At 42.0% G+C, this 25,401-nt stretch overlaps 1 protein-coding gene across 2 annotated transcripts in view; it reads right to left on the reverse strand.

Annotated features, from left to right (window-relative positions):
• Window positions 1–25,401, reverse strand: part of BCKDHB (branched chain keto acid dehydrogenase E1 subunit beta) — a 237,824-nt gene that overhangs the window by 210,163 nt on the left and 2,260 nt on the right. For both annotated transcript variants that reach the window (XM_080666738.1, XM_080666737.1), the window contains exon 2: window positions 2,372–2,449. In XM_080666738.1, coding sequence (XP_080522864.1) covers window positions 2,372–2,449 — 78 coding nt within the window. The remainder of the gene's footprint in view (window positions 1–2,371; window positions 2,450–25,401) is intronic.

The raw sequence follows: 25,401 nt of genomic DNA on the forward strand, positions 1-25,401 counted from the left end.
GGGCCTCTAGTTGGAGAGGATTTTTCCGTTCTTTGACGTTGATAGCAGTTTACTATTTGGAATCAGTGAAGTTTCGGGAGTACTGCTGCTGCCATGAACATGTTGGTCCCAAGTGCACTCATGAAACACGGCTGGCACTGTCCCGGTTCGCAATGAGAAAAGTACTGTGCTGAGCCAGTTCCCAATTGGATCTTACTCTTCCTTCCCCAGCATACTCCAAACCTACTCCAGGCTGACCACCCCAACCCCACAGACCCTTAAGACTTCCTCCCCTATTTCTCCGACTTTCTCCCATCAAACTCACACCCTATTGCCTAGGGGCACCCCTAACTGTTCCCTGGGGGGCAGGGCCAGCCTAGGCAATGGGCTGTGGTGTTCTAGTCTCTGGTCATTATGATCGTTCCACTGTTTTGGTCACTGGGCTTTTATTATATAGGATATTATACAATGAAAGTCAGCGATCGGAAGAGCTGAAAGCAAACCATTCTAACTGACAAAACAGTCAGTTATGTGACTGTGACTTAGATAGCATGAAGCAGAAAGGAGACAAGTACAGTGGGACATACTGAGCAAGAAAAAGAAAAATATAGGTACAAATTGAGAGGAGCTTGAGTAAGGCAAAGAAAATAATGAGAATTCATAGTGCTAACTTCCGGTCATATTAATGCACCTAACCAGCCTTGTGGACCTCAGGAAAATAACACCCTTCTCTATTCATCTAGATCAATTGTTCTCAGACAGCATTCAAAACAAAACAAGATTCATCAATGGAAAAATATCCTTGGGCGAATATTAACAACAACAAAAAAAGCAAGATCCAATGGTCTAGCTCTTACTTCCTCCTAAAAAATAACCTGTTTTTTAAGTGATCTTAAAACTAGGGATTCTCAAGTAGAAGTCCAAGGTATAAAGTACAGCCAATCAAATTTAGAAAACATACAGCAGAAGGACAACTCTTTTTATATTAATAATTTAACTTGATAAGATAAAGGTTAAATTACTTATAAAGTTATTCCTCAAAAAAAAAAAATCTTGGCCTGGTCGGCATGGCTCAGTGGTTGAGCACCGACCTATGAAACAGGAGGTCAAGGTTCGATTCCCAGTCAGGGCACATGCCCGGGTTGCGGGCTCAATCCCCAATGGGGGGCATGCAGGAGGCAGCCAATTGGTGATTCTCTCTCATCATTGATGTTTCTGTCTCTCTTTCCCTCTCCTTTCCTCTCTGAAATCAATAAAAATATACACTGATTGGTCAGATTATTGTGATCTCTGAACACATAATAATCTGACCTCTATATATATATTAAAGGCCTGGTGCATGAATTCGTGCATGGGTGGGGTCTGGCCAGCCTGGCCAGCGGGAGGGGACATGGGCGGTTGGCCGGCCTGCCTGCTGGTCGAACTCCTGGTCGAGGGGACAATTTGCATATTAGCCTTTTATTATATAGGATATACACTGAGTGGCCAGATTATTATGCATTCAGAGATCATAATAATCTGGCCACTCAGTGTATTTGAGAAAAAAAAACTTGAATGAAAATGTAACCTAAAGGAAAGCACAAAATCAAATCTTGATTTTATAAATAGACTAGAGACCCAGTGCACGAATCCATGCACCAGTGGGGTCCCTCAGCCTGACCTGTGGGATCAGGCCGAAACTGACTCTCCAGCATCCTCTGAGGGGTCCCGGACTGTGAAAGGGCACAGGCCAGGCTGAGGGACCCCACCAGTGCATGATCGGGGCCAGGGAGGGACACGGTCATATTAATGCACGGGAGGTTGGCCAGCCAGGGAGCGATTGCCGGAGGGCTCCAGGGCGTGTCCAGCCCATCTCGCTCAGTTCCGATTGGCCGGACCCCAGCAGCAAGCTAACCTACCAGTAGGAGCATCTGCCCCCTGGTGGTCAGTGCATGTCATAGCAAGCAGTTGAGCAGCCTTAGCATATCATTAGCATATTACGCTTTGATTGATTGAACGGACAACTGGACACTTAGCATATTAGGCTTTTATTATATAGGAAGGATGGCTGAACAAAGTGGTACTTCCCACTTTTTCTATATGCTAGAGAAACAGGAGTACACAGTAGGTATTAATCCAGAAGGTGTTAATATAGTATCAGGACCATACATACCATGAGAGAAAGTTAATTTGATGATGTTAGAGATAAATGAGAACTAATTCATAATGAGTGGATTAAAATGTATTAACATCATGATTAGACTATTGAACCTTAACCATTTGGTCAGGTGTTTTATAAATTTCAGGTACATACTAGTGTAATGTTAACCACTGACCTCCAGACAAATATTTCCAGTAAATCTTCAATTCTGAAGTAATGCAGCAACCACAAGCAAGCACAAAGGAAGTTTACCTGCAGTAGGATCTTTGGCCAATGAGTTATCCAAAGCACTTGTTATTGCCTGGAAAAGGTTCATTTTCTGAGTTTGTCCTGTAAAAATAAAAATTTTAAGTCACATTTCATACATAGTAAAATATATAAAAATAACTCCTTTCTTAATAGTTGATTACAACTTGATTAAAATCAAGGTAGAAAGGAAGGTAGAGAACACATTACATTAATTTATTGTATTATTTAAAATTATGATGGCTCTATAGAAGATACAAAAGCAACACAGACTTCAAGAGGGCTGGTGAAGAGGCAAAATTTATACATATTAAACAATTAAAAAACAAGTATAAAAAAAGGAAGAAGACATATAATCAAGTGACCAAATGTATGTTGAAAATAAAGGCTAAGCAAAGTCAGAAAAGTTACCAACCAGAGTGAGAGTAGCCTGGGAAGATGCCCTAAGGGATGTTAGGAACATAAGCCATAGGAATGCACATGACCACAGTGGCATGTGTTAATTATGCCAATGAAAGCAAATGGTCATGGGCCATAAAACAATGAGGAACACTAACAATAAACTTTAGTACCCAGAACTGCTGGTGTTTGGAGAATATAGAACCCCAGGACTAAACAAACCACACTTGGTTCTTCCTATTATCTTATTGCTCCAGTCAGAATCTCTGCAAGCCAACCACCATCTCCCTAAATGGGTTAAATGGATAATACATGTAAAGCACAAAGAACAATGTCTGACACAGTGAGTGCTGAATAAATATTAGTTATTTATTCTTAGATTCTGGACTTTGTCCATGTCCTTCATCTTGGTCTGGGCATTATTCTGAAGGGTACAAAGGTTTATTTGATAAAGTTCCAAATGTTAAAATTCAAAAACGTTATGACTTCAGAGCTATGATTTAAGCCTTGATGCTGCACAGTGACCACAGTCATCCTATAACTTTGGGTCAACTCCTCTCCAAAACCACTATTCAGAGCAGAGGATGGCTTCTGCCTAAATCTTCTCTGATCCACAGGCCCAGTCTTCATTTTAGTGCACATCTATGCACTGGTGCTCACTTTAGCCCATAGCCATGCTGGTATCAAATCCTTTCAACACCTGCTGCCTACCTTGACTACTGCCCCATCTAATCTCTGTGCTCCTCAGTAGCCTGGTCTGTTCCAAAATCCAGGTTCTAATTCCCACATGGGGACACAACAGCTACTGCTATTGCCTTCAGCCCTCTGGCCACCAGACACTGGTCACTCATTTTTTTTTCCTAGAAATTTTTTTTCCCATGGCAGGCTCTGATCTATGACATCTTGAATCTTCTATTATCTACTGACACATGGCCTACTGTTTCTCTATCTACTCTAACCCCATCAATACCGCTAAATGCGCAGACTGCAGGTCTTGTCAATCCCCAATCATATCTTCCCTGCTGCCCTCCTGCCCAGAATAAAGAACTGTTTCTATTCTTATTTTTGATAGAGATAACAGGAATTTATTAAAGAAAATATTGTTATATCAACTATGTCAAAGAAAAAATAATCACACCACATGTCCATAATTTATTTTTCTTCAGGCTAAGGCTATATGATTTAATAGATACTTTCCTTAAATCTTTCTCCAGACTATAAAAATTATTTAAAGTACTTATTAGTGCCCAGCATCAGAAGATAATGGTTTAGGTCAGTGGTCGGCAAACTGCGGCTCTGATGACTAATGAGTTTGCCAACCACTGGTTTAGGTTAAAATTTTTCCCCAAACACCATGACATTCCCACTCTTTCTCCTATTTCATACATTTCCTAAAGCAAGATTTTTATTTGTCAATTAGGATTTTCATAGGTAATACCTAGGAAGATGAAAAATGCCTAAACATCTAAGCCACTATCTATTTCAAGTCCGCTGACCATTAGAATTAATATTGAATGTTTCAATGCTGCTCAGCAAATTTCCAGTGGGAAGAAAGCAAAGATTTTAACAATAAAAATCATATCAAGGAAACTTGAAAAGTATTGCTTGATAACCACAAAGAATTTACTCATATGAAAATAATTTACAAGGTTATTTAATGGTTATATTTCCATGTAAGCACATAAACTTTCACTCCTGAATACTTTTTTTCAAATAAATTCAAAATTTTAGGGTTTGGGATTAACTGCTATTCTACCAAATGCTTTTAAAAGTTTTAAATGTCAATATTTTACTGATGTTTTGAGGGAGAGAGAGAGAGAGATTTGTTGTTCTACTTATTTATGCATTCATTCGTTGATCCTTATATGTGCCCTGACTGAAGATTGAACCCACAACCTTGGAGTATTGGAACATTCTAAACACAGAGCTACCGGCCAGGGCAGACAACTTTTTAAAATTTTTAAATAACTTATTTTTACAGTTGTACAATATTATATTAGTTTCAGGTATTCAACCCAGTGATTAAACATCTATATAACTGAAGAAGTGATCACCCCAATATTTCTAGTACCCACCTGGCACCATACATTGTTATTAAAATATTATTGATTAAAAATCTATATAACTAAAGAAGTGATCACCCCAATATTTCTAGTACCCACCTGGCACCATACATTGTTATTAAAATATTATTGACTATATTTGCATCTTCATGACTATTTCACAGCAACCAATTTGAACTTCTTAATCCCTTTATCTTTTCCACCCATCTGCTCCAACATCCTCCCACCTGGCAACTATCAACATATTATTAAATGACAATTTTTAATACAACAACATCTACTTTCAGTTCTTTTTAAAGTTGTAGTATGCTTTGTGGAAGGGTCAGGAAGAAATCAAAGTTATTCATAGGTAAGATCATTTTAAGTATTTAATTTCCTTATGACTATTTATTTTCCTACTAGTGACCCAGTGCACAAATTCATGCACATTGAAAGGAAAATACTTAGAAGAAATATTTTAATATTGCTATTTGCCCTTTCTCTGTAATGGATGCTGGTCACCACCTGTGGGGTGATCAGTGGGGCAATTGGGCCATACTCGCACCCACCTTGGCCTGGCGCCACCCGCTCACCTGCTCCACCATCCCGCTGCTGTCCCACTCTCATCAGGGCCCAAGCTCTAAGAGGTCAGGGATTCTTATCTGCCTTTGACCAGAGCTATATGCTGTGTTTACAATAGTGTCTGACATGTGGTTGATGACTGAACAAATAAATACAAGCAGCTATTTCCATAAAGACAAAATATACACAAAGCAAATTGTTAAACAACCACTTAAAGACATAGGAATGAAGTAGGGGGAAAAAATCTACCAAAGTCACAATTCAAAGAGACTGCAGGAAAGGCAGGGAGAAGGGATATTGCTATAACAGGATGATGGAGTATTCAATTATTTTGAATACCTTCAGTAGGCAGTAGTGTTGAAGGGAGAGAGAAGCCTTACACAGAACCAGACTACTTACGACAAAAGAGGCAAATGGGTCCCAAGGAGCAGTCTTCAGAAATAAATAAGGTCAAGAGTAGGGCATGTCAACAATAAGTATATTTGTGGTTAGACCCTGAACAAATAAAAATACACAGCTATGATATGGAAAATTAGGGACTAGTTTCAGAAAAATGAGGGTTCTGCCAGCACTCTGAGCTGCTTAGTCCTTGCTGGAGACACTGTCTCACCCTATTCCTTAGAAATCTCAGCATTTAGCACAGTGCCTACCACGTACATGACAATCAGTATATGCTTGTGAAGCATGATGAGTGACTATTTCAGTGGCTTACACTGGCACTAACCACACTGTGAAATGGGAAGATGCCTAAGAAACTACCTATTTTCCCCCAACAAAACCTCTTCCACCTCTCTAGATACCCTCCTGTCCAGGAATCCCTTTCTATGTGCTAGGTGTTCTACCCCATTCTAAGCTCTATTAAGGGATGTTACAATCTCTATCCCATATAGTACGTTTCAGAGAGAGTCCAATATTAGGAACAAAACACTTAATATTAAAATGTAAATGAAGGAAAAACACCATTTTGGGAGAAACCAAGATGGCGGCATAGGTAAGCACCTAAACTGTTGCCTCGCACAACAATTTCAAAACTACAACTAAAAGACAGAACGGACATCATCCAGAACCACAGGAAGGCTGGCTGAGTGGAAATTCTACAACTAGAAGGAAAGAGAAAAGCTCACAGAGAATCAGAGGAGCGGCAAAGGGCTAAGGTACGGAGACACATGCGCAGAGAGGAAGGGCAGCTGAGTGCCTGGATGACTTTCTCTTGAGGGAGGGGGAAGGAAGCCCCCGAGTGCACTGAACCCCAGTTCCGACTGCACTGAACCCCAGTTCTGGGTGAAACCCCGTGGACCCAGGCTCATACAGGGGGAGTCTGGACTGTCAGGTAGAGAGGAAGGCACACGGAAACTCGGAGACTCAGGGGAGCTGCGGCGGGCAGGGTTCTGGAGGCGCGCGCACGCGAGAGCTCGCAGAGAAGACTGAATGCGGAGGTTGCCGCATGCTTTCCCTACCGGAAGGGAGACGGAAGCTCCTGACTGCACTGAACCCCACTTCTGACTGCACTGAACCCCAGTTCCCTGGGGACCCATGCTCTTACGGGGGGAATATGGACTGTCAGGCAGAAACTCAGGGGAGCCGCAGAAGGCAGAGGTCTGGAGGCGCATGCGCAAGGGCAGGGCTGACGGGAAGCCAAGACTGTCTGCTTCGCCCTGAGACTCCGCCCCATCCAAGCTGAGGACAGAGGTTTTTGCAATTTTGCAAGTCTGATCCTATAAGGCTGTCTCCAGCACCGAACTTCTCCCAGCGTAGACACAGCTGTTCCTCACAGCCAACTGGCCTGGAGGTCTATTCCTCCCAGTGATACAACAACAAGACTTAACTACAAAAAGGCTGTACACACAGTCCACAAAGGGGTGCACCAAGAGTGTCCACCTCAGGTAAAATGGGGAGGCCGACCCACTGGGCCATATAGGAAAGCTAGCACACAAAGCTACCCTACCAACTCAGGGAAGCAGTGAAAATGCGGAGACAAAGAAACAGATCACAAAGGAAAGAAATGGAGGAAAACAAACGACTGGATACAGAATTCAAAACCACGGTTATAAGGCTTTTCAAGAATATCCTAGAAAAGGCTGATAAATTTAGTGAGACCCTCGAAGATATGAAAAAGGACCAACTAGAAATTAAGCATACACTGACTGAAATAAAAAATATTATACAGAGACCCAGCAGCAGACTAGAGGAACGCAAGAATCAAGTCAAAGATTTGAAATACAAAGAAGCAAAAACACTCAACCAGAAAAGCAAAAAGAAAAAAGAATCCAAAAAGTTGAAGATAGTGTAAGAAGCCTCTGGGACAACTTCAAGCATACCAACATCAGAATTATGGGGGTGCCAGAAGAAGAGAGAGAGCAAGATACTGAAAACCTATTTGAAGAAATAATGACAGAAAACTTCCCCCACCTGGTGAAAGAAATAGACTTACAAGTCCAGGAAGCGCACAGAACCCCAAACAAAAGGTATCCAAAGAGGACCACACCAAGACACATCATAATTAAAATGCCAAGAGCAAAAGACAAAGACAGAATATTAAAAGCAGCAAGAGAAAAACAGTTAGTTACCTACAAGGGAGCACCCATACGATTGTCAGCTGATTTCTCAACAGAAACTATGCAGGCCAGATGGGAGTGGCAAGAAATATTCAAAGTGATGAATAGCAAGAACCTACAACCAAGATTACTCTACCTAGCAAAGCTGTCATTCAGAATTGAAGGTCAGATAAAGAGCTTCACAGATAAGAACAAGCTAAAGGAGTTCATCACCACCAAACCAGTATTATATGAAATGCTGAAAGGTATTCTTTAAGAAGAGGAAGAAGAAAAAAGTTAAGATAAAAATTATGAACAACAAATAAATATCTATCAACAAGTGAACCTAAAAATCAAGTGAATTAAAAATCTGAGGAACAGAATAAACTGGTGAATATAATAGAATCAGGGGCATAGAAAGGGAGTGGACTGACAATTCTCAGGGGGAAAGGGGAGTTGGGGGTGTGGGAAGAGACTGGACAAAAATCATACACCTATGGATGAGGACAGTGGCAGGGAGGTAAGGGCAGAGGGTGGGGTGGGAACCGGGTGGAGGGGAGCTATGGGGGGAAAAAGAGGAACAATTGTAATAATCTGAACAATAAAGATTTATTCAATTTTAAAAAATGTAAATGAAGGATCTGTAAACACAAATGTCTTTTAAGGTGCCAGTGTATATTGCATATCCAGTCAAAGGAAGAAAGTAAACAACACTGGGGCTGGCAAGGAGAGTGAGGGGGTAACCAAATAGGGAGGCCCTAAGTTTTTTAAAGTTGAAAAGACTGTGACTAGAGTCCCTAGCCTGCCCCTCTCAGGACTCCTGGTAACTTCAGTCATGATATGACAAGCGACGACACTTCCCTTTGTTTTGCTGGCTCCTTCTCTACTCAACTTCTAAATGGTTTTTAAGCCCACCTACATGCTGGTGACTCCCAAATGGATATCTACAACCCAGATCTCTCCTCTGAGCTCCTGATTTTATATCTGTGAATGAATAAAAGAGGTTCTTTGCAAAGGTGATCTGATCATAATTCCTAAATGGGAAGGTGATGGTGGGCAGTCACAGCACAGGCATATAACTTATTTACTAAAAGACTTATCTGGCCTTAAACAAGCCCTGTCTGTTGTTTTTGTGCACCTAGGTTCATATGTCTTTGAAATGCCCTTGAGACCTCTCCTTCTAATACTACCCTTTCAAACCCCTCCTTCCAAAGCAGCGATTTTCAACTGATGTGTCTCAAGACCTTTTAAAACATGCAATACCTGACTATGCAAAACATGCACTGACCTCTTCTTCTCTTAGATTGTCAAATTAAAAAATAACAACAGCCAACACAACAATAGCCATCCAGTGTGAATGAATCAAAATTATACCTATTTTGTCAGACTGACAAAAAATATAACACATTTTTCAGTGTGCCGTAGAATTTTAGTGATTAGTTTATGTGTGCCATGAGGTGAAAAAGGTTGAAAATCGCTGTTCTAAAGCATGCAAGAGAGCACATAAAAAATCTTAACTCTCCTGTAATTCTCATCATGTTGCTTTCTCCCACCTTTATGTAATATTCCTTAGTTCCCTCTTTAATCTCAAATGCAGAAAAGCAACTGCAAACTATTCTCCAAAGCATTCATCTGTCTGTTGATATCTTGCTTCCCGTGTATCCTTTTTGGATCAAACAAATTTTTATAAAAATTGTCTACAGGTTTGGATGTTCTGACAACAACATATCAAACAGCAGTTTTCCACTTGGGTATCTTGAGCTTTTGTTCACATTTGTTGTTGTTGTTGTTGTTGTTGTTGTAAATCCTCACCCCAGGATATTTTCCATTGATTTTAGATAGAATGGGAGGGAAGAAGGAAGGGAGGGAGAAAGGAAGGAAGGAGGGAGAAAGGAAGGGAGGGAGAAAAAGAGGGAGGGAGGGAGGGAGGGAGGAAGGGAGGAAGGGAGGGAGGGAGGGAGGGAGGGAGGGAGAAACATCAATATTGGGGGGAAAAGGAGACATATGTAATATTTTCAACCATAAAGAATTTAAATTTTAAAAACAACAACAAAAAAAGAAACATCAATGTGAGAGAGACACATCTATCAGTTGCCTGAATACCCCCCGACCAGGGCCAGGGATCAAACCTGAGACCCTTTTGTGTGCAAGCCAATGCTCTAACCACTTAACACACCAGCCAAAGCATCTTGGGCTTTTTTAACTCAATAAGCACAAAACTCTTGATGTCTATGCCCAAGATGCTACTTTCACATTTTAACAAACAGCAATAACATCCCCAGGTGCCCAAACCAGAAACCAAGGAGGCATCCTTGAATGTCTTCCTTTGATTCATTATTGGCATCCAACCCATCAAAACCTACTTCCAGATACATTACTTCCAAAACATAGCTTTAAATGTGGCGCTACGGTTTCTATTTCCAGAACTTATCATCTCTTTCCTGTTCCAGAAAACCACCTCCTAACCGCCTTCTTTAGCTCTGACTACTATAACAAAATACCCTAGACTAGGTGGCTTAAACAACAGAAATATATTTCTCGCAGTTATGGAGGTTGGGGAGGTTGGGAGGTCCAAATCAAGATGAGTTCCTGGTGAGGATCTTCACATGGTGGAGAAAGAGATACTCTCTCTTCTTTTAAGGGCTCTAATCCCATTCATGAAGACTCCACCCTCATGACCTAATTACATCCCAATGGCCCCCTCTCCAAATACCATTACATCAGGGATTAGGGTTACAACATATGAACGGGGAGGGGGTTGGGGCACAAATATTCAGTCCATAGTACTGCTTCCTCACTTGTACCTTTTCATCACTCCAAATCATTCATGAAGAAGCTGCTATAACAAGAGTACTAAAAAGCAATGCAAGTCGTATTACTCGGCTCAAAATCCTTCAAAGCCTTTGACTGCACCTGAAAAGAAGCCCATTTCTCAGCACTTCCACAAGGCCCTGCTGGATCTCATCAGTGCCCACCTCAATAGTTCCATCTTGCACCACTGTCCCCCAGGCTCACCCCTTAAGTCTTTTCTCAGTACTAAACCAAGTTCCCTGCCACTTCAGGACCTTTATCCTTGAATACTCCTTTCTGGATCCCTTAGACCTTGGTTAAATGTTACCTCCTCTTAGGGCCTGCTAGGTCTTTATTATTATTTTTCCTAGCACCTGAACATTTCACTTACTGTAACTAGGATTGGTTTAAGTAGGCATCTGCTTGCTACTTTTTGTCCATCTCCTCCACTAGACAGGCTCATCTCCACATCCCTAAGCACCTAGCACAGTTTTATGCCCAGGAGAAAATTTAAATGTACAGAATGAATGAATAAAACAAACCTACACGTGCACACAACGCCTGAAATCAGGGGCAGCAAAAGGCCTGGATGTGCTGTTCCTGGGAAGCAACCTAGGGTGATGGAGGTAGCAAACATACTGGTGGAGACTGTGATGCCATTTACATCCTGTGTGACTTTGGGAAAGATATTTAACCACTGACATTCAGCTTCCTCCTCTATAAAACAGAGATGATATCTAATGTACAGAACTATTGTGAGAATTCAGTGAAGTGATTACTATCAAATGTCCAATATTCATGAAGCATCTATTCTGTGCTGGTGACCTTCCATTTTCCCTAATTAGGGAGACTAACTCTAGTTCAACAGGTGCCAGGCACTGGTAATTACATGGATTATCTCACTGAGTCCCCACAGCAACAACTGAGCAGTACAGATGAGGAAAACAAAGCTTATGAAGACTAATAAACTTGGGCAATGTCACAATGCTAAGTTGGAAAGTGGGACTCAGATTTCAGCATGTCCAACTCAAGAACTCCAGCTCTAAGCTTCTTTGCAATATTGCCTCTAGAGTGCTGCAATCTTCCACAATGATAGCAAAAATGGGGTGGAAAACTATGAATCAAGTTCCCAGATGACAAGTAAATAGAAAAGAAACTTGAAGGTGGGTAAAGTACAATGAAAGAGAAGGCTGGCAGTCTCTGCTCAAATGAGATGTAAAAGAAGCAGCATATTTGGGGAAAGCCAGGATTAACGTAGAGTTAAGAGGGAACCAAGTGGCAGGTAAAGAATCTTAAGGATGTGCAAAAAAATGCAAGACAAAATAGCAAAGTGCCTAGGAGAATGGCCTCTTGGAGCCACACTGAGCCAAACTACTTAAAAATGGAGCCTGGCTCCACCTCTTACAAGTGGTATGACTAGAAAAGTTTAAAAGTAAAAAAGTCGAAGTTTAACCTCTTTGTGTCTTGGTTACTTCATTCATAAAATGTGGATCATTATAGGATCTCTATCATAGCACTGTTATATGAGGATTATATACATTGATACATGCAAGGCACTCAGAATAGTGTCTGGGACATGGCGAGCACTGATAAAATACCTGCTACCATCACTATTATCATTCTGTGGGGTACCATGGAAAGGTTTGTGTGACCAATAATAAAGTGAGTCAGAACACAGAAACAGAGTAGGGAAAGGGGAAGGACACACATTTGGAGTTAAGTCTGAACAAAATGAGGAAAAGTGCCATGGAGAGAATTGTCTAGTCGCAAGGGTTCCCAACTCTGACAGAGTAGTTTTGGTGTCAGATTAGCACGAAAACTAGACTGCCTCATAGCACTATATTCCACCAACACTTCCAGTGCTATAGATGGAATGCTTGTGGTCCCCATTCACCTACCCCAGTGGTCGGCAAACTGCGGCTCTGTTGACTAATGAGTTTGCCAACCACTGGACTAGACTAAATGTTACCGTGTAGTTGGAAGCTGTGAGGATTAGGCAATTGTGGCATATTGTGTGCAAAGAGGTAAAGGGTAGTATATGACAATGGTCGGCAAACTCATTAGTCAACAGAGGCAAACCGCGGCTCGCGAGCCGCATGTGGCTCATGGGCACAGTTTGCCAACCACTGACCTACCCCAATTTCATGTTGGAACCTAATCCCTAATGTGATGGGATTGGGACATTTGGGAGTTGAAAGGTCATGAGAGTAGAACCCTCATAAATGTGATTTAGTGCCCTTATAAAAGTGACTTCAGAGTGCCCTCTCTCCCTCTCTCTCTCTCTCTCTCTCTCTCTCTCTCTCTCTCTCTCTCTCTCTCTAACTTCTAGCTTCCCTGGCTGCTCCCTAATAAATGCCAATAGTGTCTCCTCTCCTGGGACAACCAAAAATACCTGCACAAATTTCCAAATTGCTCCCTAAAAGGTTGTGCTGCCATCATTAAGAACCACTGCTCAGCTTTTCTAGATCAAGGTATAATGAGAAAACAGAATGTTTGGGTTTTCTTTTCTTTTTAAATCTTTATTGTTAAAAGTATTACAGATGCCCCCTTTTCCACTCTGTGAGGACACAGTGAGAAGACTACAGTCTATGATCCCACAGGAAGGGAGCTCTCACAAACAATTCTGACACTAACTTCTGAGTGTGTGTGTGTGTGTGTGTGTGCGTGTGTGCATGTGTGCGTGTGTGCGTGTGTGTGTGTGTGTTTAACATACCACCAAGCAATTCTGTGGCACCAGCTAGGTGTACTATAATTCAACCCAATTCTAACACAATTTACCTGGAGGTAGCACTGAGACATGATAGTAAGCCATGACAAGCAAAACAGGGAACTGAGACAGATAGTTAACACATTGCACAGTTTTATTGTTAGCTTTACCAGTGGCCAGATAAGTTTCTATTGGACAAGTACAAAACAACGTTTTACAAAGTATCATACTTTAAAAAGATATTAGCTTGTAAGAACATCTAATAAATAACTTTAAAATGCAATGGGTATTTAATTTTAAGGTGTGCCTTTAACATTTATGTAAAACACCATGTAATATGAAAACACGAGGATGCACGTGATCTTCCCGCAATGTGTTAACCAGCCAAGCAGTTTATAGCCATCTAGTAAATAGCAAAATACTATCTACACTAATCCACACTAATAAAAGAGAAGCATGCAAATTAACCATCACTCCACTATGCCCACAAGCCACGCCCACAAGCCAATCAGGAGTGAGTATGCAAATTAACCCAACCAAGATGGTGGCTGGCCATGGAGCTGGAGCAAGCAGGAGGCTTGGGTTGCCCCAGTAATGGAGGAAGCCAAGCTTCCCGCCCACCCTGACTGGCCCTGGCCTCCACTCAAGGCTACAAAGTTTCAATTATAGAAGATAAATAAATCTCAACAAAAATGGTGGCAGCCACAGAGCTGGAGCAAGCAGGAGGCTTGGGTTGCCCTGACGATGGAGGAAGCCAAGCTTCCCGCCTGCCCTGGCCAGCCCTGGCCAGCCCAGGCCTCTGCTCAAGGCTACAAAGTTTCAATTATAGAAGATAAATAAATCCTAGATACTTGCTTCCAGCCAGCCCTGTCCTCTGCTCAAGGAGGCGCTGAAAAAAAAAAAAAAAAAGAAAGAAAGAAAGAAAAAAAGAAGGGGCTGGGACCTTGGGTCACCAGGGGGTGATCAGGCCAGAATGGGACGGCAGGGGCTGTTGGGGGTAAGGAGACCAGTAGGGGGGCCAGTTGGAGGTGAGCAGGCCGTCAGTGGGGGCATTTGGGGGTGAGCAGGCTGGCACAGGGGCAGTTGGGGGCCAGCAGGCCGGCAGGCAGAGTGGTTAGGGGCAATCAGGCAGGCAGGTAGGCAGGTGAGCGGCTGGAGCTAGCAGTCCCAGATTGTGAGAGGGATGTCTGACTGCCGGCTTAGGCCCTATCCCTGTAAACCGGCAGTAGGACATCCTTCTAGGAGTCCCAGATTGGAGAGGGTGCAGGCTGGGCTAAGGAACACCTCCCCTCCCCACGTGCACGAATTTCGTGCACCGGGCCACTAGTCCTATATAATAAAAGGCTAATATGCAAATCGACAGAATGACAGAATGACCTGTCGCTATGATGTGCACTGACCACCAGGGGGCAGACACTCAATGCAGGAGCTGCCCCCTGGTGGTCAGTGTGCTCCCACAGGGGGAGCGCTGCTCAGCCAGAAGCCCTGAGCCAGGCTCACAGCTGGCGAGTGCAGAGGCAGTGGTGGGAGCCTCTCCCGCCTCCACAGCAGCTTGGGGAGCAGGCCTAAACCATCAGTCAGACATACCCCGAGGGCTCCTGACTGGGAGAGAGTGAAGGCTGGGCTGAGGGACCCCAATCCTGAGTGCAAGAATTTCGGGCACCAAGCCTCTAGTATTCTATAACCAATGACACTTAAAAGTAAATGGTTTACACTTCTTCCCACCCAGAGGATAAATAACTTATAGCAGAAATCCAATTAATGTCATTTATAACCACAACCAAGAACAGATGAAGGAAATAAATCTCATGTTGGCACATCAGCATAAAACTGATGAGTATTCTAGTGAGATCCTCCTCTTAAGACCTTCCCTAAATTCCCAGCCTTTAAAAACCCTCAAAACAATAGTCCCAACATGCTCTCTCCCTCCAAGGAACACGCTGGCCTCTTTCCCTTCCTCCTCTTCTTCCCCCACAGGCATGCATCTCCTTAACTCTAAGGGACTTGCAACCAGGAAGCAATGGGCAGTGGCAGCTTGTCCCAGGCTAACCCACTGAACCAGTGCCTAAGGCCCCCTTTTCTCTGACTTCTTAGTGAGCCTAAGCAGCCCAGTCTAGGCTCATTTCCCCACCTAGTCTCTCTCCTATTGCTTCTTCTATCCTGAGCCCTTCCTTGTTTCACAGTCCCCAGTTTTAATAAACATTCTCTAAAAGTCACCTGGACTTGCCCGGCCGATGAGGCTCAATGGTTGAGTGTCAATCCATGAATGAGGAGGTTATGGTTCGATTCCTGGTCAAGGTACATGCCTAAGTTTGGGGTTCTATCCCCATTAGGGGGCATGCAGGAGGCAGCCAGTAGATGATTCTCTCCCATCATTGATGTTTCTCTCTCCTTCTCCCTTCCTCTCTCTGAAATCAATAAAAACATATTTTTTTAAAAATCACCTGGATTCATGTTGTAAAATCTTTCCTGCATGAAATCAAGAACCAACAGACTGAAAAATGGCAGCAGAGTAGGAGGATGCTGCAAGGACATGCTCCCAGGAACAAGATGGAATTACAACTGAAATACTGAAAGGCTTCCTGAATAATCAATGGAAAACCCACAGGAGAGAACCCTGATACCCAAGGACCGAAGGAGGAGACCGCATAGAGACTGGTAGGAGGGGCGGAGGCACGAAAGGGCTGGCCGGACACCCACAGATAGCAACTGAAGTCCCAGAGAGATATCTCAGGGGGGTCTGCCACTGAGAACTCTGAGATCTAATCCCCAAGCTGTACTCCCCAGAGAGAGCACCAAACTGAGGAGGGTACCCACATAACATCTAGCTGTGAAAAGCAGTGGGATGCTGCTTGTCAGGGAGTGGCAGCTGAAAGTTCGGGCACCCTCTTAAAGGGCCAGCACACAAAAATTCCCTGTAGAGCGCCCCCCTTGTGTTCTGGCAGAGGGAGGGTGAAATGGAGTAGAGCTGTGAGAGCAGAACCCAAGAGTGAGGACTTGGGGGGGTAGAGCTCAGAAGGCAGACAACCCAAGTTTCCTGGGCTGAGTTATTCCCTCACACAGTGGAGAACATCTTTCCAACATCTGCCTTGCCTGGGAGGAAGACAGTGGACACACCCTATTGGAAAACACCTTGCCCTGAGGCCACTTAGGAGATTAAAAGTAACAATTGGCCTCCCAGCAGAAGCAACTGGCCTACCCTCTTTTTTTTTTTTTTTGGCCTACCCTCTTGAAAAAACTCTCACCACACCTGAGGATGATTGCCTGGGGACAATTCAAGTAGGAATCTATTAGTCTGTAGACAGAGGTGGTCTCTGGAGGCTTTGAGTCTTTGCCTGATCCAATTAGCCAGAAACAGCCTTTAACACTGTCCTGCACTAGAGATTGAGACGTATAGAGGATCTACCTAAAACATAGTCACAAACCCAAACAGACAACCAAAATGAGGAAACAAAGAAACAACCCCCAACTGAAAGAACTAGAGAATTCTCCAGAAAAAGAGATAAATGAAGTAGAGATAAGAAACTTATCTGAGAAACCATAATGGTGACTGGCAAAAAGGTAGGGAGGGAGAGTGTGTGAGAGAGTGAGGGAGTGATAGAGAAGGAGTGTGTGGATGTGTGTGGTATGTGTGTGTGTGTGTGTGTGTGTGTGTGTGAACTAGAGACAGATCCTGCAGGTCTTCCAAGGGGCTGCCAAAATGGGCAGTCTTAGACGGCGAAACCCCACTGCCACCGCGGACACTCAGGGTCTGCCAGCATGGGCACAGAGACCACGCCATCTTGAAAAACAGAACTGCTTGAGACTAGGATCTTAGCCTCACCACCACCCAATCTGTTCTCAGACGCAAACCAGGACCCTACAGCCATTGGGGACAAAGACCTGCAACCACAGCTGCAGATCTACAGACACCAAGAATCCAGACATTCCGGCCACAGATTTCTGTGAGTCACAGAGCCCATCCCCCTCCCCACAGGCTCGCTGCAGTGCCATAGGAACTGCTGGTCCCACCCCTTGCAAGCAGGCCTCATGCCTACACAGGGTGGCTCCAGCTCCACTGCCCGAATTTGAGCCTGGGCACATGGACACTGGGAATCTGTTTCCTGCAGAGACCAGACCCCACTCCCACACAGGGTGGCTATGGCTCCACTGCCCATATTTGAGCCTGGGCGCACAAACACTGGGAATCTGCTTACTGCAGAGCTCATTCTCGCAACCAGACCCCATACCCACACAGGGCAGCAGTGCCACCTAACTTTGATTCTGGGCAAGCACACACAGAAGTCTGTTTTTTGGCAGCACAGGAGTGAACCTCCTGCTGACACAGGGCAGCTGTGCAACCCGGTCCCAAGCAGACCAGGGACCCTGATTTTCTGTGTAAGAGACAGCACTGAGCACCAGTGACTTGGCTCTGTTCCTCATCACGCGTGCCTGGGATCCCTAATGCCCAGTGCACACACACTGAGAGCCAGTGTCTCCAACTCTCAGCACGTGCACACACAGGGACCCTGATTCTCAGTGCAAGGCTGCACCAAGCAACAGAGACTCTGATATTTGATTCTCAGCGTGGGCACAGGGGGACTCTGACTCCTGGCATGTGCTAGGGGACTCTGATTTTTGGCACACACCAGTGGGGTCTCTTTATCAGCACGGCGCAGGCAGGGCTCCTGATTCTAGGTGCGTGCACGAGGCCACACTGAGTGCCGGTGACTCTGATCCTGGGCAAGCATGGCTCCCACCAACCCACAGCAGCCACATATCTTGGTGTCGAAGCTCTTCAGTGACACTCAGATGGTGCGAAGCTCCCACTGCACACAGCCCAGGCCCCCACAACTTGGTGATTGGACCTTCTGGTGAAAGTTAGAATGCAGAGACAATGAAATAACCCCCAGAGGAAAGAAAAAGAGGAATCGCCAAGAAAGGAAATAAGTGAAATGGAGGCAAGGAACATGACAGAAAAAGAATTCAGAGTAATGGTTGTACAGTTCATACACCAGATGGACGAGAAAATCAACAACCTATGCAAAAATCAGGAAGAAGTCAAAAGTGATATAACTACAATCAAAAACACCATGGAAGGTTTCAACAGTAGACTAGAAGAAGCAGAGGACCAAATAAGTGAGTTAGAAGATAAGGTAGAAAAACAAGCCCAATCTGAACAGCAGGTGGAAAAGAAAATTAAAAAGAGGAGATGAGCCTAAGGGAGCTTTGGGACAGCACAAAATAAAGTAACATAAATATAACAGCCCTGCCAGAAAGACAAGAAGATCAGCAAGGATTAGAAAATCTATTTGAAGAAATAATGACAGAAAACTTCCCTGATATGGGGAAGAAAAAAATTACACAAGTACAGAGAGTCCCAAGCAAGATGAATCCCAAAAGACCCACACCAAGACATGTCATAATTACAATGGCAAATGTTAACAACAAAGAGAGAATCTTAAAGGCTGCAAGAGAGAGACGGAGAGTTACCTACAAAGAATCCCCCATCAGATTATCAAATGATTTCTCAACAGAAACACATCAAGCTAGAAGGGAATGGAAGGAAGTATACAGAGTGATGCAAAGGGAAGGACTGAGTCCAAGAATACTCTATCCAGCAAGACTATCAATCAAAATTAAAGGGGAAATCAGGAGCTTCGCAGACAAAAAAAGGCCAAGGGAATTTATAACTACCAAGCTAGCAATGCAAGAAATGCTAAAGGGAATGCTGTAAAAAGAAGAAATAGAAAGGAAGGAAAACATGCATAAGGTACAGAAATGTCTACAAACAAGTACCTATCAATAATAACATTAAACATAAATGGATTAAATGCTCCAATAAAAAGACATCGAGTGACTGAATGGATAAGAAAACATGACCCATATATATGCTGTCTACAGGAGACCCACCTCAGAACAAGGGACTCACACAGATTGAAAGTGAAGGGATGGAAAAGTATCAGGCAAACATAAATGAAAAAAAAAAGCTGGGGTAGCAATACTTATATCTGACAAAATAGACCTCAAAGTGAAGACCATAACAAGAAACAAGAAAGGCTACTTCATAATTCTAAAAGGATCAATACAACAAGAGGACATAACTCTGGTAAACATTTATGCACCCAATGCAGGAGCACCCAAATACATAAAAAAAACTTCTGGAAGATATGAGGGGAGAGATTGACAGCAACACAATCATAGTAGGAGACTTTAATACCCCATTAACATCACTGGATAAATCCTCTAGACAAAAAAATTAGCAAAGAAACATCAATCCTAAATGACTCACTAGATCAGATGGACTTAATCGACATCTTTAGAACATTCCACCCCAAAACTACAGAACATACATTCTTCTCAAGCACACATGGGACATTTTCAAAGATAGACCACATATTGGGACAGGCAAAGTCTCTCCAAATTCAAGAGGATTGAAATCATATCAAGCATCTTCTCAGATCACAATGGCATAAAATTAGAAATCAACTACAGTAAAAACAATCACAAAAATTCAAAGACTTGGAGGCTGAATAATATATACTATTAAACAATGAGTGAGTTACCAAAGAGATCAAAGAAGAAATAAAAATCATCCTGGAAACAAATGACAATGAAAACACAACAATTCAAAATCTTTGGGACACAGTGAAAGCAATCCTAAGAGGGAAGTTCATAGCATTACAGGCCTACTTAAAAAAAAAAAAAAAAACAAAAAAAAACTGGTAATAAACCATCTAACTCTGCAACTTGAAGAATTAGCAAGAGAGCAACAAGAAAAGCCCAGGGTAAGCAGAAGGAAGGAAGGAGATAATAAAGGTCAGAGTGGAAATAAATGACATAGAGACAAAAAAAAAAAAATACAAAAGATCAATGAAACCAAGAGCTGGTTCTTTGAAAGAATAAACAAGATTGATGAACCTCTAGCCAGGCTCACCAAGAAGCAAAGACAGAAGAGCCAAGTAAACAAAATCGGAAATGAAAGAGGTTAAATAACAACAGACCCCACAGAAATATGAGGAATCGTTAAAAAATACTATCAGCAACTCTACTCCAACAAACTGGTCAACCTAGAAGAAATGGACATATTCCTAGAAAAATACAACCTTCCAAAACTCAAACAGGAGGAATCAAAAAATCTGAATAGGACAATAACTATGGAGGAAATTGAAGCAGTAATCAAAAAACTTCCAACAAACAAAAGCCCTGGACCAAACGGCTTCACAGGGGAATTTTATCGAACATTCAAAGAAGAAGTAAAACCTATCTTCCTCAGACTATTCCCAAAAAATTCAAGAGAAAGAAGCAATTCCAAGCTCTTTCTATGAAGCCAGCATTACCCTAACCCCAAAACCAGATAAAGACAATACAAAGAAAGAGAATTACAGGCCATATCTCTCATGAAAATAGACGCCAAAATCCTCAACAAAATTCTAGCAAATCGAATCCAGCACTACATTAGGAAGATCATACACCATGACCAAGTAGGATTTATTCCGGGGATAAAAGGATGGTACAATATCCGCAAATCAATAAACATGATACACCACATAAACAAACGGAGAGATAAAAACCATATAAACATATCCATTAATGCAGAAAAAGCATTTGACAAAATCCAACACCCTTTCTTGATAAAAACTCTCAGCAAGTTGGGAATAGAAGGATCATACCTGAACATAATAAAAGCCATATATGACAAACCCACAGCCAACATCATACTCAACGGGCAAAAAATAAAACCATTTCCCCTAATAACAGGAACAAGACAGGGATGCCCACTCTCACCACTTCTGTTCGACATAGTACTGGAAGTACTAGCCATTGCAATCAGACAAGAAGAAGAAATAAAAGGCATCCAAATTGGAAAAGAAAAAAGAAAAATGTCGTTATTCGCAGATGACATGATATTGTACATAGAAAATTCCAAAGACTCCATCAAAAAACTACTAGACTTAATAAATAAATTTGGCAATGTAGCTGGATACAGAATTAACACCCAGAAGTCTATGGCTTTTCTATACACCAATAATGAACTCACAGAAAGAGAAATTTAAAAAGCAATCCCATTAACCATTGCAACAAAAAATTAAGATACCTAGGAATACACTTAACCAAGGAGACAAAGGACCTGTACTCAGAAAATTTCAGGACACTGAAAAAAGAGATAGAGGAAGACATGAACAAATGGAAGAATATACCATGTTCATGGATTGGTAGAATCAACATCATTAAAATGTCCATACTACCCAAAGCAATCTATAAATTCAATGCAATCCCCATTAAAATAACCATGGCATACTTCAAAGACTTAGAACAAATTCTCCAAAAATTCATCTGGAATAAAAAAAAAAGACCCCCGAATAGCTGCAGCAATCTTGAGAAATAAGAACAATGTTGGAGGGATCACAATACCAGATCAAGCTATACTACAAAGCCACTGTTCTCAAAACTGCCTGGTCCTGGCACAAGAACAGAAATATAGGCCAGTGGAACAGAACAGAGAACCTAGAAATCAACACAAGCCAGTATGCTCAATTAATATTTGACAGAGGAGGCAAGAGCATACAATGGAGACAAGATAGTCTCTTCAATAAATGGTGTTGGGAAAACTGAACAGATACTTGCAAAAAAAAATGAAACTAGACCACCAACTTACACCATACACAAAAAATAAACTCAAAATGGATAAAAGACTTAAACGTAAGACAGGAAACCATAAAAATCTTAGAAGAAGCCATAGGCAGCAAAATAGCAGACATTTGTCGTAGCAATATCTTTACCGATACAGCTCCTAGGGCAATAGAAACTAAAGAGAAAATAAACAAATGGGACTACATCAAAGTAAAAAGCTTCTGCACAGTAAAAGAAACCATCAACAAAACAACAAGAAAGCCCACTGCATGGGAGAACACATTTGCCAATGTTATCTCTAATAAGGGTTTAATCTCCAACGTTTACAGGGAACTCATACAACTTAACAAAAAGAAGATAAACAATCCAGTCAGAAAATGGGCAAAGGACCTCAATAGACACTTTTTGAAACAGGACATTCAGAAAGCCAAGAGACGAATAAAAACATGCTCAAAGCCACTAATCATCCGAGAGATGCAAATCAAAACAACAATGAGGTACCATCTCACCCTGTCAGAATGGCTAGTATCAACAAATCAACAAATGACAAGTGCTTGATAGGATGCAGAGAAAAAGGAACCCTCGTGCACTGCTGGTGGGAATGCAGATCGATGCAGCCACTGTGGGAAACAGTATGGAGTTTCCTCAAAAAACTAAAAATGGAACTGCCATTTGACCCAGTGATACCACTTCTAGGAATATATCCCAAGAAACTAGAAACACCAATCAGAAAAGATATATGCACCCCTATGTTCATAGCAGCACAATTCACCATAGCTAAGAATTGGAAACAGCCTAAGTGCACATCAGCTGATGAGTGGATTAGAAAACTATGGTACATCTACACAATGGAATACTATACTGCTATAAAAAAAAGGAATTATTACCATTTGCAATAGCATGGATGGAATTGGAGAGCATTATGCTAAATGAAATAAGCCAGTCAGTGAAAGAAAAATACCTCATGATCTCACTCATTTATGGATAATAAAGAACATTATAAACTGATGAACAAAAATAGATACAGAGGCAGAGAAGCATCAAACAGACTGTCAAATACAGCAGGAACGCTGGGAGTGTTGGTGGGGGGAGGTAAGAGATCAACTGAAGGACTTGTATGCATGCATATAAGCATACCAATGGACCCAAGACACTGGGGGGTGGGGGGGAGGGCATGTGCCCAGGGGTAGGGAAGGCCAGGGGAAGGTCAATGGGGGGGGAGGGGGAAGGTAGACATATGTACTACTATTTGTAATACTTTAAACAATAAAATAAAATTTAAAAAAAGAAACTTATCTGAAACAGAGTTCAAAGTAATGTTGTTAAAAATGCTCAAAAGTACGTAAAAAGATATAGTAACTATGAGAAAAGAACAGTCTGAGATAAAGAATAACGTAACACAAATAAAGAACACATTAGTCGGAATACACTGCAGATTAGGGGAGGCTGAGGATCCAGTCAGTGAATTAGAAGACAATGTTGAAAATATCACTCAATCAGAGAACCAAAAAGAAAAAAACAATTTAAACAGGAGGACAGCTTAAGGGAGCTGTGGGACCATGTGAAACGTAACAATATTAGAATAATAGGTGTGCCAGAAGAGGCAGAAAGGGAGAAAGGAATAGAGAAGGTGTTTGAAGAAATAATGGTAGAAAACTTCCCTAACCTGGTAAAGGGAAAAGTCACACAGGTTCAGGAGGCACAGAGAACCCCAAACAAGAAGAACCCAAACAGACCCATGCCCAGACACATCATAATTAAAAATGCCAAAAATTAAAGGCAAGATTAAAGATTACTATATCCAACAAGGCTATCATTCAAAATAGACAGTCAAATAAAGAGCTTCCCAGACAAAAAAAAAAAGGCTAAAGGAGTTCATCACCACCAAGCCAGCATTACAAGAAATGCTAAAGGGATTGCTGTAAGGGAATGTTGAGAAGAAGAAACAGAGAGAGAAACCTAGCCATACAGAATTAAAATGGCAATAAATAAGTACCTCTCAATAATAACCCTTAATGTAAATGGATTAAATGCTCCAATCAAAAGGAGTAGGGTAGCTGAATGGATACAAAAACATGACCCAACTATATGCTGTCTACAAGAGACCCACCTCGAAGCAAAGGACACACACAGGATGAAAGTGAAGGGAAGGAAAAATTTTTTTCCATGCACATGGAAAAGAAAAAAAAAGCTGGAGTAGCAATACTCATATCCGACAAAATAGACTTTAAAAGCATCATGCTAAGCGAAATAAGCAAGTCGGAGAAAGATAAATATCAAATGATCTCACTCATTTGTGGAATATAATGAATAACATAAACTGATGAACAAAAATAAAGCCAGAGGGGGAAAAATATTCTAGAATAGAAGTAATCCTGTTATTTGCCGATTTTTAATATTTCCTTTCCTACAACTTTTGTGCTATCATATTATGTTAGTACAGTTTTGGTAATCTACACTAATAAAAGAGAAATATGCAAATTGACCATACCTCCATGACACCCACCAGCCAATCAGGAGCATGCAAATTAACCCAACAAAGATGGCGGGTTAATTTGCATATGCAGGCTCGGAGCGAAGACTGAAAACTGAAGACTGAAGACTAAAGAGGCCTGGCTTCTCCCCTGAAGCCAGAGCAGAGAAGCCAAGCCTCACTGCAGCCAGAGCAGAGAAGCCTAGCCTAGAGGCTTGGCTTCTCCACTGCACCCGGAGCAGAGAAGCCAAGCCTCGCTGCGGCCAGAGCAGAGAAGCCTAGCCTCGAGGTCCCGGGTGCCGGGTGCCGGGTGCCGGAGGAAAACCAGTGCTGGCAGCCAGGGGAAGGGAGGCCTATTGCACGGGCCTCTAGTGTTATTATACTTAAAATCCTTTTATTCTTGAAATATTAAAGTTTATTGCATGTAATATTATTATATGTAAGATCATTTTTCTTGAATAATTGGTGTCTATTGCATGTAACATTATCACATTTAAAATTGTTTTTGTTGGGATATTAATGTTTATTGCATGTAACATTATATTTAAGATTGTTTTTCTTGAAATATTAAGGTTCATTGCATGTAACATTATTATATTTTAAATCGTTTTTCTTGAAATAAAAAAAAAAAAACATAGACTACCCGCTGGCCCTAGGCAGACACACTCAGGGCCAGGTCCCCTTTCCAGTAACAGCACCAGATTCCACAGTCTAAGGGCTCAGCCCTATAAGACTGCCCCCATTGGCCAATTCAGATGCCAATGGCAAATCCAGGTTGTTTCCTATGCTTCTTCTGACTGACCAGCTAAAGATTGGAGGTTCAAACAACCCCCTTCTTTGGTTCAATTAATTTGTTGAAACAGCTCACAGGACTCAGAAAAACAGTTTACTTACTA

Source organism: Plecotus auritus, assembly GCF_963455305.1.
Source record: "Plecotus auritus genome assembly, chromosome: 4".
In the NCBI taxonomy this organism is placed as follows: domain Eukaryota; kingdom Metazoa; phylum Chordata; class Mammalia; order Chiroptera; family Vespertilionidae; genus Plecotus; species Plecotus auritus.